General features: G+C 35.0%; 1 protein-coding gene across 1 annotated transcript in view; it reads left to right on the top strand.

Annotated features, from left to right (window-relative positions):
• LOC104969893 (butyrophilin subfamily 2 member A1-like) overlaps nt 1–16,082 on the top strand; it is a 77,743-nt gene that overhangs the window by 48,390 nt on the left and 13,271 nt on the right. Inside the window, exons 17-27 of the mRNA XM_059880601.1 lie at nt 2,551–2,571; nt 2,726–2,746; nt 4,050–4,070; nt 5,716–5,736; nt 10,084–10,104; nt 10,516–10,536; nt 10,724–10,744; nt 11,663–11,683; nt 12,931–12,951; nt 13,363–13,383; nt 13,571–13,591. Coding sequence (XP_059736584.1) covers nt 2,551–2,571; nt 2,726–2,746; nt 4,050–4,070; nt 5,716–5,736; nt 10,084–10,104; nt 10,516–10,536; nt 10,724–10,744; nt 11,663–11,683; nt 12,931–12,951; nt 13,363–13,383; nt 13,571–13,591 — 231 coding nt within the window. The remainder of the gene's footprint in view (nt 1–2,550; nt 2,572–2,725; nt 2,747–4,049; nt 4,071–5,715; nt 5,737–10,083; nt 10,105–10,515; nt 10,537–10,723; nt 10,745–11,662; nt 11,684–12,930; nt 12,952–13,362; nt 13,384–13,570; nt 13,592–16,082) is intronic.

The following is a 16,082-nucleotide window of genomic DNA, read 5'->3' on the forward strand; positions in this document are numbered from 1 at the left end:
CTCCACTTTTATTACCCTACAGCTGATTCTTTCCCAATGCTTCTTTTTTCATTTCTTATGTTCCTTCCCTCTAAACATTGTCCCAGTCTATCATTCGGAGTTTTGCTAGTTTCATTATAAATGTTGTGAGTTGAAGAAAATGGGACTGATGAAAACATGGTTTACATTCTATATTTATTACTCGGAGCACTTCCATTGACTTGGAAAGTTTGTCATGGTTTCAAAGTTCACGGGGTCATTGATATGCCATTGATACTTCCCCAAACTTCAGGAGGTAAGACAAGACTCCGTATTCACTGAGTGAAGTTTTTCCAACACTTATCCTTTCAAAGACTGTGTAAATTCAGGTGTAATTCACTGGACCACTGTGGGCTTTAGACTCATTCTTCCAATGCCTTGGACCATTTATTAGTCTTCTCTCAAGCGCACAAACCATTTGCTGGGATTATTTTCTCTCATACCATAGTAATTTTACTGTCTTTCTCTTGCATTATATTGACATAATTTTTACCTTGTTAAACTGTAATAACTTTCAGGGTTTGTATTGTATATTGAGCAAAGTTCCTTTATAACACATTTCTCCATCCTGAAATTTTACGTGAATGACATGAGAGGCTAGAGTCCTAAGATACTCATAAATGTTCAAAGAAACACTAATATAACCATTAAAATTTAATATCCTTCCTTTTGTAGTGATATTTTCTATTATATTTTTGAATACAGTTTGAATGAAAGTAGTGAATGCACTTCTTTTATGTATGAAGTATTCCTCATATGAATGCTGCTACTGATGGAATTTTAGCTAGATGGGTGCTTTTTTTGTGGGCGTCCTCATGACTCCTTAAGTATCTGACTCCTGTATGTGTGCATGCTTGCATTGTATTCTAGAAAAGAATAGTACAGTGAAAGAAGTTTCAATGGAATGTATATGAACAACATTTATTCCCAGAAGAAGTCCTTTTCTACCTCTTTTTATAGTGTCATTGTTCTATCTTTGTACTTTTGAATCAAGAGGTCATGGTGGCAGGGGAGGATACAATAAAACATGCCTCTGGGGGGCAAGATGTCCTTGGAAAACTTTGCTCCCAGTTCTAAAAGTACTTCTTACTTTGAAACTTGGAGGAAACTAGAGAAGCACTCCACATTCCTGTCATCTTCCCATGAGAATGTAGCCAAATGTTCATGGATCTTTTCCCCTACTATACTTATGGAATTACTGAAAGCTTGACATTCTCCTTCTCAATAACATTTTTTCATTTAATTTTTTTACAGAAGAAGTGGAATATAGGGATTACTTTAGAGTATTTTAGCAGGCCTCATGTAACAACTGGTACACATATAGCTTGGGACAATGAATGTTTTTTTTTTGCTTCCTCATAACTTCTTAAATAACCTTGTGAGTTGTGTAGGCAACTGATTCTGAAAAAACTGGAAAGTAATGCAGTACCCGTAATAGGTATTGTTTATCCCAGAGGAAGTTCTGCCTCCTACTACAGTGTCATTTTCATTATGTCTTTGGCACCAAGGGGTGAATGAAAGTTAAAAAGGTTTTCTCTGATATTTGAGACGGCCATTAAGTCTTTTCTGTGAATGGTGCCAGTTCTCAGAAAATGTGAGTCAGACTGTACCACAGTGTAAAGGATGAAAAATTTTCAAATATTTGCTCTTTTCCTTTCCTGCCCTGGTACCTTCATTTTGAATGTGTTTTAAGATCTTTCCCTTTTTATGATATCAGTAAGTTTGAAGGGAAAAATCCCAAGTCCTATAAATCTAGTCAAAGTTTGGATAAACATCTTGTTTGTCAAACATATTCATATTTTCATGTTTTTTCTCACTGTCTAGTCTCTCTGACTGGAATTTGACAGCTTTATTTTTCATTCTGCTTCTGCCATTATAACTCTGAGATTTGTCCTGTGTTTTCAACTGTCATGAAACTGCCTTCAGTCATGAAATTTTAATTAATCATATACCTCTGAATTATTGGCATTTTCAGTGACTGATGTGAAAGTTTTACAACATGTGTAAACACTATACATGTAGTGAAAACAAGTGAACACTAGTGTTTACAACGCTAGTCATGTGATTTAGAACTCTATTTAAATTGATTATATCGTTTCCTTCCTGTCATGTGATTTAATTAAGATAAACTTCATTTAGGCATTAATTGAAATAGAAACACACATACAACTTGGTAATAAATTAATTGGTTAATGAAGATGTTGTGAATAGAGGCACCCAGAAATGAATTCATTTTCTGCTGGGAGCAGTGGCTCAAGATCCTGGATTCAGTGTTTATGGCCGTCATACAACAGAGCTAAAATAAAACTGAGAATGGGCTATATAATTTTAATAACCTTCAAGAAGCTTATTAGAGAAGCACAGTGACTAATAAGAGCCCAAATAAAATAAAAAAATATATAAAACTTTGAAAATGTAACTACTTGAACTAATATTTCTAAAAATCTCTCTTCATTTAAAATTGACTGTATTTCCCTTTTTATTCTTTCTTTCTTTCTTTTTTTAAAATCGAATGATCTCTGGATAAAACAGAGGAGATGTCGGCCACTATTGGTGAGTTTATTTTGTGTTCACCATGAATACATGTGAATGTGTTTAAATGCATCTAGATAGTGTTAACATTACTTTTGGACTCTTCAAAATATTTTATTTTTATTCATGTTTATTTTCCATGGTATTTACATGAAGCTTTCCATTTTGTTTCCAGGTGATCTTCTGAAAAAAATCGGTAAGTTTCTAGCAACTCTTCACTCCAGTAATTCTTCCAGTGACTGCTTCCATGTTGTCTTGAATATTCCCTGCTCTTTTCTCATTATGCCATCCACTGGCTCACTTTTCACCTGACTATCCATTCTTCTCTATCCAATTTTTGGATGTAATCCTCTTTTTTATTTCATTCCTTCTATTGTTGTTTCCCTATGTTCCATCATTGCTCACAGCATCTTTTTTTCCCTTTCCTTCTTATAACATTGGTTTTGTCTGCTCTCTGAGACTTGTCATATTTGTATCATGATTTTCTGAGATGAAGAGATTGAACTAACCAGCAAATACTTACCATTCTCTATTTGTTTTCTGAGAAATATCAGATAATTTAGAAGCTTTATAAGTATCCAAAATCAAGGGGCCTTTACTAAACTATTAATACTTTTCCAGTCTTAAGAGATGAGAAAACTCCCAATTTGATAATGAAGTTTCTCCCTCCATTGTCCTGTTAAACATCTTATAAACTCTATGCAATCCACTAGATAAGTGTGGTAAATAGTTTACTAGTTTACTGTTCTTGAATATATTACAAATATTCAGGTTTAAGGTTTATTTTATAATATTTCCCTGTCATTTTCCCATAAAGTATTCTTTATTCTTTTCTATTTTTATTCATACAATTATTATTTCTGCAAACTGCAATGCCTTTTCAATAATTAAACAAGGCGGTTATATCTTGAGGAAAATTAATAAATGATATATCTCAATTTTCAGGACTTTTTATATGAATGAAAAGGAAAACTGTTGTCCTAGGATGTTTCCAAAATTGTTCTTCATAAAGCACTTCAAATTTCAAAGCATAACATCTTCCTTTTCTAATGACATTTTCAATTACCTCATGGTTTACAGATGGGATAGAACTTGGGAACATACACTTTTAAGATATTTAGCAGGTGACAGAGGAATACTTTCATTATATACTTTTGAATCACATTTACAGTACCTATTTCATATATTTGAGCATGTTTGTCATTTGTTATGAGCTTAAATAAAGAGCTGGAAAGCCCAATTCAAGACCAAATATTGATTCAGTTTTTCCCAAAGAAAGTTTTCATGTGGTAATTCCTTTGCAGAAAAGGATGAGGGAACTTAAAACAGCATTGCCTCTCTTGAGTTACATGGCCTTTGGGACATGAGTTTCTAATTCTTAAAGCGGGATCACTTTATTGAATGAATAAATAATGGAAAGAAATTAAATTATTGCCATCTCTTCCTTACATTGTGCCTTCATTTGGTTTGACTGGTTATATCTTCCTTTTATTTTTCAGATAAGGGTGAACAGGAAAGAGGCAAGTCCCAATAATATTTCACACTTGGTACCTTGTAATGTTTCATCCTTTCTTTGACTTTGGTCTTCAAATCTCAGTGATCATCTTCCTCCACTGCAATGTAGATGTGAATTTACATCACTTTTCTCTCATTTTAGGATTATTTCAACTGAAGGTTTTCCTCTTCATGGGTTATTCAGTGCTCCATTACTTTTGCTTTAACTTGTCCCATCTGTACAATTTATGCAGATATTTGCTCTTTGTAAAGTGTATACAAATATGAACTTAATTGTAAAATTTTGCAATTTTTAAGTTTCTGATCTGAAAGTTTAGTTCTTTGTGTTTCTTTTCAATGAAAATTGCATTGATTTTTCATTGTATTTCACAGACAAAATTCAGAAAAACTATTATAAAGTATCTGTGACATCCTGGTAATCCCAAAACACTTTAAAATGCCTGTTTTCCTGATGTTTTAAAAATATTCCACCTTTTCATCAATATGTATGGTCATCATTGGTTTGCACTCTACAGTATTTCTACCATTCTAAGGCAATATTTTCCATGTCACCTTCTCTCATATCCTTCTCTTTTCTAGTCTTTGAAAGCCTGATTAAAATCTGAAATGATTCATTGATGAAGGTCATCCTTACACTGCCTTAAAATCTAAGAGTAGTACCCAGATTTTCTTTTTTTCCTGAAATTTTTTTATATCCAAAGAGAGTAATTTTCATTCTTACTTTTATTAACACAGTTGTTAATACAGACAACTGCAATTACTTCAGCTATTTGTGAAAAGATTTTATACTGTTAGAAATGTTAAAAAATAGTACATATTCCTAACTTGAATATTTTATGTGAATGAAATCATAATCTCTGTTCTGTAATTTTCCATAAGATTTTTTCCATAAAACACAAAATTATTCATTAAAATTTAATATCCTATTTTTTTCTAAGGACATTTTTCAGTATACATTTGTATTTGGAGGAAACATCTCTTTTATGCATGCAGCAGAGTTCATGTAGTTATTGCTACAGATAATGTTTTGAACATATGGGTGATTTTTCCTCATCTCTTCTTAACAAATTCTGTTTGCATGGGTTCATATTTACATTTCTTTGAAAAGGTGATTGAAATAAGATGAGCTTCTTTTTGGCATGAACTAAAATAGCAATTCACCAAAAATAAAGTTATATCATCATTGCATAAGAAAATGTTAATAGTGGTTCCTAAGAATCAAATCCTGCATTTTTCTAGAAGTAGTTCAGTACACTTGAATTCATTCCTTGTGGATATTTTATGTGAGATGATGATTTATATTTAGTAGCAGCAAAAGACTGTATTAAAGGTAACCAACCAAATCATAACAGCCCAAGTAGTGTCCAAATAATTCAAGAACATTTTCAAAAGGTAATCACTACTACTGATACACCTGAAATTTTTCCTCAAGTCAACAAGATTATTCCTTTTCCTCATTTAATTTTTGATCAGCACCAAAGAAAGCTGTCAGCTACTTTGGCACATTGTATATGCCTGCATATGTTTGTGTGTGTCTGTGTTTGTTTAAATCCTATTACATTTATAATTGTATGTAAATTTTCACTAAATTTAGTTTCTCTTGACCTTTCATCCTATTAAACTTAGCTATTTTTTCTCTTAATTTTTCAGGTATTCTTTGGGAAAAAATAGGTAAATATCCCTGAAGACATTTTTGTTCCAATAAGCTTTAAACAACCACATTTTTGGTTCTTTTATCATTTTCTTTTTTTTTTCTATATGCCATCTTTTGACTTGGGGCTTCCCTGATAGCTCAGATGGTAAACAATCTGCCTGCAATGCAAAAGACCCAGGTTAGATCCCTGGGTAGGGAATATCCCCTGGAGGAGGAAATGGTATCCCACCCCAGGATTCTTGCCTGGAAAATCCCATGGACAGAGGAACCTGGTGAGCTACAGCCCATAGACTCACAAAAGAGTTGGACATGACTGAGCAACTAACACTTTATTTTCACTTCATCTTTTGGCTCACACTGTATCTCATTATCTACTCTTTTCTCCTCAATTCTCTCCATCTATTAGCCTAAACCTGTGTAAGTCTTTCGCAGTACATTTCCTATGTTCCTTCCCTATAAACACTGTCTTATTCTGTCATCCAGAGCCTTCTCAGTTTCACTATGAATTTTGTGAGATGATGGGGATGAGACTGAGGGGCACACTGTTTACATTCTGTGTTCATTTTCTGGTACACTTTCAATAACTTAGGCTTTCTGTCATGTATTGAAAGTTCAGGTGGCTATTAACATACCATGGATACCTCCCAAGCTTTATGAGATAAGACTCCACACTTGCTGAGTGAATTTTCTCCAACTCTTGTCCTCTCAAAGACTATAAATTCAGGTGTCACTCATAGATACAGTGTGGACTTTAGGCTCACACGTCCAATGCCCTTGATTATTCACTAGTCTTCTCTCAGGTATTTTGCATGCCCTTTCCTGGATTTATTTTCCCTCATACCAGAGTAATTTTTCTGTTTTTATTTTGTATTTTATTGATATAATTATTGATGTGACAAGCAGCAATAATTTTGAAGTGTTTGTAGAAGGACTCTGTATACTGAGCAAGATTGTTAACAACATATTTCTCCATTTTGAAGTTTTATGTGAATGACATGAGAGGCTAGATTTCTAGGATACTCCTAAATATTTTTTTAATGAAATTCTAATATAACCATTAAAAGTTTAACATTCTTCCTTTTATAATGATATTTTTCAGCTATATTTTTGGTTATAGGTTCAATGTAAGTAGGGAATACATGTCTTTAATGCATGAATCATGCTTCATGGGACTACTGCTACTGGTGGAGTTTTAGCTAGATGGGTGCTTTTTCTGTAGGTTTCCTCATGACTTCCTAAGTACCTTAAGTACTCATGTATGTGTGCATGTTTGGGTTGTATTCTGACAAAAAGAGAAGATCCAGCGAAATACATATGACTTATGTTGCTTATCTCAGAAGCCTTATTCTATCTCACAGTGTCATTTTCCATCTTTATAACTTTTGCATCAAGTGGTGTGTGTGTGTGTGTGTGATATACCATTGCTCCTATTTGACAAGATGTCCTTCAGAAATATTTGCTTCCAATTTAAAAAATATTGGTCACTTTGAAACTTGGAGTAAACTATAAAAGGATTACAAATTTCTGTTCTCCTTGAATCAGATGTAGCAAATTTTTTTAATGGTTTTTATAGTTGTTTTATTTTTTGTTTATATCACCCTGATATTCATTTTAAACTTAACATCCTTCTTTTCTAGTGAAAAATTTCAATTACAATTCTGTTTTCAAAGGAGGTAATGATATTTAGGAATATATTTCTTTAATGCATGTATTAAGATTCATTGCTATTGCTATACATTTTTTGGAAAATGAATGCTTTTTCTCTTTCCTTCCTCATCTCTTTTTAAAAAAAAATTTATTGGAGTGTAGTTCCTTTACAATATTGTGTTAGTTTCTACTGTACAGCATAGTGAATCAGCTATATGTATATACATATACTCACTTTTGATTTCCTTCCTATTTAGGTCACCACAGAGCACTGAGTAGAGTTCCTTCTGCTATAGAGTAGGTTTCCATTATCTATGGGAGCTTAGTTTAATATACATAAAATTATGGCAGAAATAAAGAACAAGGCAAGTCTATGTACAATCAATACATGACACAGATTTTAAGTGCTGTTAAGGTTTAGCAGAAGTAAATATTGCCTTTAAGAATAGAGATTTTCCAAATTTTTTGACACTCATTTTATTCATTTTAGTCAATGGCCAAAGGGAAGTTTCAGACCTGAGGATGATAACCTATAGCCATTTGAAGGGCTGTTAAAAGATAAGAAGATAGCTTAATTAACCACATAATAATAGTTTAAAAAGTAAATAATTTATTTAAATATGTAATGACCTATTTGATAACATTTTTTCCTGCTCTTTACTTAACAAGATATGATATTTTAATTTCCTTATAATAATATATAACATTTAAAAATAATGTTGAATAGATTTCATTTTTCAGTTCAGTTCAGTTCAGTCACTCAGTCATGTCCGACTTTTTGCAACCCCATGAATCGCAGCACGCCAGGCCTCCCTGTCCATCACCAACTCCCAGAGTTCACTCAGACTCATGTCCCCAAAAAATAAAGTCTGACACTGTTTCCACTGTTTCCCCATCTATTTGCCATAAAGTGATGGGACCGGATGCCATGATCTTAGTTTACTGAATGTTGAGTTTTAAGCCAACTTTTTCACTCTCCTCTTTCACTTTCATCAAGAGGCTCTTTAGTTCTTCTTCGCTTTCTGCCATAAGGATGGTGTCATCTGCATATCTGAGGTTATTGATATTTCTCCCGGGAATCTTGATTCCAGCTTGTTCTTCATCCAGCCTGGCATTTTGCATGATGTACTCTGCATAGAAGTTAAATAAGCAGGGTGACAATATACAGCCTTGACATATTCCTTTCCTGATTTGGAACCAGTGTGTTGTTCCATGTGCAGTTCTAACTGTTGTTTCTTGACCTGCATACAGATTTCTCAGGAGGCAGGTCAGGTGGGCTGGTATTGCCATCTCTTGAAGAATTTTCCACAGTTTTTTTTGTGATCCACACAGTCAAAGGCTTTGGCTTAGTTAATAAAGCAAAAGTAGATGTTTTTCTGGAACTCTCTTGCTTTTTCGATGATCCAGCAGATGTTGGCAATTTGATCTCTGGTTCCTCTGCCTTTTCTAAATCCAGCTTAAACATCTGGAAGTTCATGGTTTACATACTGTTGAAGCCTGGCTTGGAGAATTTTAAGCATTAAGGACTATGAAAACTCAGATATCCTTCATGGTTCCACTGTAGCATTCAGACTCCCTCTTCCTCTGCCGTTGAGCATATCACCCAAGTGCCCTAAATAATAAACATTTAATGGTATTCCCTTGGTTTATTTTCTTTTTTACTGTAGTAATAGTTTCATTTTTTTCTTCATTTTTATTCTGACATAATTATTAATTTAGCAAACTGCCTTTATTTTCAGATTTTGGTAGAAGGACTTTTAAAAGGAAATATACAAAAAATTTCTGTGTTGAAATGTTATATGGATGATGTGAAAAACTATAATCCTATACACTCATAAAAGGTTTCTTCATAATACAATAATATAAACATCAAAAGTTTAACATCCTTGATTTCCTAATGATGGTTTTCAGTCATATTGTGTTTACAATTTAATGAACTTAGAAGCACACCTCTTCTATATACTGAGCAGCCTTTATAAGATTATAGTTACAGATACCATATAGGGCTGATGGTTACTTTTACTGTAGGCTTCTTTGAGTGCATGTGTGCCAAGTTGCTTCAGTCATGTCTGACTCTTTGCAACCTTAAGGACTATAGCCTTCCAGGCTCCTCTGTCCATGGGATTTTTCTGGTAAGAATATTGGAGTGGGTTGCCATGCCCTCCTCCAGGGGATCTTCCCGACCCAGGGATCATACCCACATCTCATGTCTCAAGCATTGGCAGATGGGTTCTTTCCCACCAGCACCACCTGAGAAGCCTGTAGACTTCTTTGTGCTCAGTTGCTGAGTCATTTCCAACTCTTTGCAACCCCACAGACTGTGGCATGCCAGTCTCCACTAAACCATGGACTTTTCTTTATGACTTCCTAAATATGTGTCATTGTTTCCACTCTATCCTGAAAAAGGAGAAAGTTTACTAAAAGATGAAAATTAGTATTGTTGGCCCTAGCAGTCCTGTTCTACTTCCTCTCATTGAGTCATTATCTGTCTTTGCTACCTTTGCTTCAGGAGCTGGAGATGGGGGTGGTGGGATGTAATACAACAATGCCCCTGACTGCAGGATGTCCTGTGGGGCGTCACCTTTCCAATTCCCAAAATAGTGGTTAATTTGACCTTTGGAGTAAACTATAGAAGGGTTTCAAATTTCTGCCCTCTTTTTTTTTTGTCATTGGGCCTGCATTTTGACAAAATATTTTTTTCCCTCTTTTTTCTTCAGAGAAGATGAAACAGGAAAAAGGCAAGTGAAAAAAAAGTTTTTACATTTTCTTAACTGTTGTTTCATCTTTTATTTGCACCTTAAAATATGTTCTGTCATTTTCTGTAACCTAACTTCCATCTTTTCCCATCCTTTCCTTCTTTTACTTTACTACACACTTCCCCTGTAAAGATCAGCTTGTTCTGAATTGCTTTTTTCTTCTTTGCTTTTGCTCGGATAAGACTGCACAGGAAAGAGACAAGTCAAAATCTATTTGCCTATTCTTATTTGTTGTTTAATCTGTAACTTGCACTTTAAGAAAAAAAAAAAGTTGTCATTGTTTTGTTACCTAAATTCCATCTTTTCCTATACTTTCCTGTTGTAATTCATGTCAATCTTCTCCTAAAACAACTGGCTTCTTTTAACTGCTTTTCTCTTCTTTTTGTTTCTCAGATGAGATTGCACAGGAAAAAAGTAAGTCAAATTTTTCTTCACATATTCTTCGTTGTTTCATCTATTCCTTGCACCTTAAAAAAAGTTCTGTCTTTTTATGTGACCTAAATCCCATCTTTTGCCACTCTTTCCTTTTATACTCAACATCGCGCTTCTCGTGTAAAGATCCGCTTCTGTTGAATTTATTTTTCTGCTTTTCTTTTCTCAGATCAGATTGCACAGGAAAAAGGCAAGTCAATTTTTTTTTTTTTTGCCTCTTCTTAGCAGGTGTTTCATCTGTAACTTGTGCCTTTGTCTTCAACTATCAATGATCATCTTCCTCAACTCCCACATTCGTACAATTACATGCTTTCATCTTACTCTCTTAGTTTTCCAAGTGATGTCTGCCATCTTCACAAGTGGCTCAATTTCCCCTATTCCTACCTCTTTCATTTGTTTTGGCCAAGGAATCAATGTAGACACTTCCATACTGTCAGATAGACTTTATTATTAATATACCTAAAAAGTTCAGCAGTTTTATATTATCTGATGTTAAGGTATTGTTCAAGAAAAACTCAGGTCATTTGATTTAGAACTCTTCCTACTGGCATTGATACCACAGTTCTCTTTCTTTCAAGTTAGGGTAGCCAATGCCTTCTAAAGCTAGGAAGTCGAGTACTAAAAGTCTCAGTATTGTCAAAAGGAAATAATAACACTTTTATTTTTTTTTTGTATTTATTTAATTTATTTTTAATATGAGAATTTCCATAGCAACTTTATTTGTAATAGCCAGAAACAAACCAGATATTCATCAGCAGGAGAATGTACAAGCATAAAAAAAAAAAAAAATGTAAAAAAAAAATAATAATAACACTTTTAAAATGTAGTCATCATATGTGGTATTTTTAAGATACTTCTCAGTCAGTAAATTCTCTTCTTTATCTCTGTGTGCACTGCTGCAGACTGTTCTCTGGATAACCGTCTGCTCTCAGTGTGAGCTCTCAGCCAGTGTCTCTGTGTTTGTGTGTGTATATTTGCAAACAATGTTTTCATATTTATCTGCATCCTGATTTGTTTCATGTTAAATAAAAATTTTTTGAGCACACTGGATTTTCTTCATGTTTCCCTCACAATATATTTACATTGATCCTTCCATTTTCTTTTTCAGAAGTACTGCTGCACAATTTAGGTAAATTTTCTGACAACTCTCTACTCCAAAATGCCTTTAAAACAAACTCATTTTTGAGTGACTTTATTATTTTTTTTAATTTAAATTTCTTTATTTTAATTAGAGGCTAATTACTTTACAATATTGTATTGGTTTCGCCATAATATGTTCTGCCCTTTTATCTGTATGTCATCTATGGGCTCCATCTTCTCCTGGGTGTATACACATTTCTCTCCAAATGTTGTGCTGGATTACTCCTCATTAAGTTCTGTCATTTTCTGTTTCCCACATCCCATTCTTTCTCTTTGTACTCCACACCACTGTCCCCCTAGAAACACTGGCTTCTTTTTTCTCCAGAGATTTCCCATAGTTTCACTAAGAAGTGGTGAGATAAAGGGCATTCGACTAATAGCCACTTGGTTTCTACCCTATATGTATTACTAGAGACACCAAATCTTTGGAGCACTGTCGGAAATTTCAAAGATCAGGACCAACATTTATACAACTGATATTTTTTTCCCGAACCTGGAGAGATTATTTGTTTGGCAGTTTTCACTATCTCTTGTCCTGTGAAAGATCAGTCAGTTCTGATGTCCTTCTGTGGTCAAATGTAATCTTGAATCTAAGTCTTCTGATGATACTGACCATAGTCCCAAGTGTTCCTTCCTTGCATGCATGTGTGCTAAGTCACTTCAGTCATGTCTGATTCTTTGCAACCCCATGGACTATAGCCTGCCAACTCCTCTGTCCATGGGATTCTCCAGGCAAGAATACTGGAGTGGGTTGCCATTTCCTTCTCCAGGGGATCTTCCCAAACCGGGGATGGAACCTGGATCTCCTGCACCACAGGTGGTCTCCTGCATGGCAGGCAAATAACTGAGCTACCAGGGAAGCCTCCAAAGGCTCACCAGTAAACACTTCACATGGTGGTGCCTGTTTGCACTGCACCCTGAAAAAAAGAAGGTCCACTGAGTGATGAATGATGGATATTGTTGGCCCTAGCAGTCCTGTTCTACTTCCTCTCATTGAGTCATTATCTGTCTTTGCTACCTTTGCTTCAGGAGCTGGAGATGGGGGTGGTGGGATGTAATACAACAATGCCCCTGACTGCAGGATGTCCTGTGGGGCGTCACCTTTCCAATTCCCAAAATAGTGGTTAATTTGACCTTTGGAGTAAACTATAGAAGGGTTCCAAATTTCTGCCCTCTTTTTTTTTGTCATTGGGCCTGCATTTTGACAAAATATTTTTTTCCCTCTTTTTTCTTCAGAGAAGATGAAACAGGAAAAAGGCAAGTGAAAAAAAAGTTTTTACATTTTCTTAACTGTTGTTTCATCTTTTATTTGCACCTTAAAATATGTTCTGTCATTTTCTGTAACCTAACTTCCATCTTTTCCCATCCTTTCCTTCTTTTACTTTACTACACACTTCCCCTGTAAAGATCAGCTTGTTTTGAATTGCTTTTTTCTTCTTTGCTTTTGCTCGGATAAGACTGCACAGGAAAAAGGCAAGTCAAAATCTATTTGCCTATTCTTATTTGTTGTTTAATCTGTAACTTGCACTTTAAGAAAAAAAAAAAGTTGTCATTGTTTTGTCACCTAAATTCCATCTTTTCCTATACTTTCCTTTTGTAATTCATGTCAATCTTCCCCTAAAACAACTGGCTTCTTTTAACTGCTTTTCTCTTCTTTTTGTTTCTCAGATGAGATTGCACAGGAAAAAAGTAAGTCAAATTTTTCTTCACATATTCTTCGTTGTTTCATCTATTCCTTGCACCTTAAAAAAAGTTCTGTCTTTTTATGTGACCTAAATCCCATCTTTTGCCACTCTTTCCTTTTATACTCAACATCGCTCTTCTCGTGTAAAGATCCGCTTCTGTTGAATTTATTTTTCTGCTTTTCTTTTCTCAGATGAGATTGCACAGGAAAAAGGCAAGTCAAAAATTTTTTTTTTTGCCTCTTCTTAGCAGGTGTTTCATCTGTAACTTGTGCCTTTGTCTTCAACTATCAATGATCATCTTCCTCAACTCCCACATTTGTACTATTACATGATTTCATCTTACTCTTTTAGTTTTCCAAGTGATGTCTGCCATCTTCCCATGTTGCTCAATTTTCCCCACCTGGTTTATACCCTGTATGTATTTCTGAAGACACCAAATTTGGACCTTTGTCACGAATTTCAAATATTAGGACTAACTGGGGAAATAAGAGTTTATGCAACTGATATTTCCCCAAACTTTGATAAATCACTTATTCTGTAAGTTTTGCTGTGTTTTGCCTTGTGAAAGATAAGTCAATTCCGATGTCATCCTTTGGGAACGGAGAGCTTGAATCTCAGTTTTCCACTACCTTTGATCATAGTACAAAGCATTCTCAAGTATATACTTCACACAAAGTTTCCTGGCATCTTTTTCTACCAACCATTATAATTATTTCTATTTTTGCACTTTGATTTGCATAATAGTAACTCTACAAATGCAATTCTTTGATGTATTTAGAAGCACTTTCTTCAGAAATGTTCTCTGATAATACATATCTGTATTCTGAATTTTTAATGTAAACAGGAAGAGAAGGTAATAGCATATGATGTTTCCAAAATTTTACCATCCTCCATTGTAGCAGTCAGAGAAGGCAATGGCACCCCACTCCAGTACTCTTGCCTGGAAAATCCCATGGATGGAGGAGCCTGGTAGGCTGCAGACCATAGGGTTGCTAAGAGTCAGACATGACTGAGCGACTTCACTTTCACTTTTCACTTTTCACTTTCATGCATTGGAGAAGGAAATGGCAACCCACTCCAGTACTCTTGCCTGGAAAATCCCAGGGACGGGGGAGCCTGATTGGCTCCTGTCTATGGGGTCGCACAGACTCAGACATGACTGCAGCGAATTAGCAGCAGCAGCATTATAACAGTATTTCTCAATCACTTTTTTCTGTTTTCAAATTGGATGGAGTTGGGAACTATATCTCTTGAATGTGCACAGCAGGCTTCCTATGACTGCTGCTACAGACACAGTTCTGGTCATATGGAGGCTTTGCCTCCATGCATCCTCATCACTTTCTTAGTAGCCTCTGTTGTGCATACAAGGTGTTTGTAGTTTACTCTGAAAAAGGTAGAAGGTCCAAGGAAAGAGCAATGATTGTCATTTTTATGCCAGAGGACATATCACCTACTCCCTCTCACAGTGTCATTTCCTATCTTAACTTCTTTTGCTCTAAGAACTGAGTGATGTACACATTGCTTCTGACTGGTTTCGCGGAGTTAAAAAACTTACAGAACCTTTTAATTCTCAGAAATATTGGTCATTTTGAAAAAAACTATGGATGTTATCAAATTGTTGATCATCCTTATTCCTGATGTTGTACTTTCATTCTGGTAAATTGATTTTTTTCTCCCTTTTATTTTTCAAACAAGAAAGAACAGGAAAAAGGCAAGTCAATAATATAGTTAATATGTATAGAAAGATATACATATATTTTGTTTCACTGAATATATCCAGATATTTTGATCTTCCCCCAACAATTACAGCCACCATGGCCAAAGCCCCATGGCCAAGAACATGATCTCTATAAGCCATAGCTCAGGAAAAGAATGGAAAATCTCTCAAAAAAATTGTGCCATTTCCAGGTCACTTGGGGAATGTCATAATGACTTGGGAACATCTTGTTAAACCAGCAAGTGAGCAAGCTGTAAAAGCCGTCTAAGGTCATTTTAAGAGGATACAGGTTTCCCTTGAATAAAATCTGACTTCACAGTCATGTTAGAGACTGAATATCAAAGGAATTATGACCGGAAAAAAATTTAAATACATTAAATGTGTTAAATATGCACATGTTGTTAATAATTCACATTTACATGGCTAAAGTAGAAGACTGTTAGGGAAATAATTCATTATTCCAGAAGCATAGAGAAAAGGTAGCTTTTCAATCAATAACAAAGTGTATTTCATTCTGTTCCTAGTCACTATTTAATCTGCTACTTAGATCTCTGTATTTGTCTCTTAATGATCAGCTTCCTCCACCCAAACATCTATTCAGTGTTCCATAATTTATTCTCATTGTCATTATCTAACTGAAGTGTGAAATCTTCATTTTCTCTTCAGTTTCCCCCATGCCACTCATTTGATTTCTCTTGCCTTTGCAATCCAGGGAGAGATGTCCTTTCTGTCTAGTGAATATTATTAACCATGTGCTTGTGGAGTTTTGATATTTTTAACATTTCTGATATGTTTGCTTTGAGTCAGGCTCAGTTCTGTTGATCTGAACCCCCTTCCCTGTCATGTGGGCTTCCCTGATGGCTTGCACTATAAAGAATCTGCCTGCGATGCAGGAGACATGGGTTAGATCCTTAGGTTGGAAGATCCCCCAAAGAAGAGAACCACAATCCACACCAGTATTCTTGCCTGGAGAATTCCATGATAGA

The sequence above is a fragment of the Bos taurus genome, chromosome 23 (assembly GCF_002263795.3).
Source record: "Bos taurus isolate L1 Dominette 01449 registration number 42190680 breed Hereford chromosome 23, ARS-UCD2.0, whole genome shotgun sequence".
NCBI lineage: Eukaryota > Metazoa > Chordata > Mammalia > Artiodactyla > Bovidae > Bos > Bos taurus.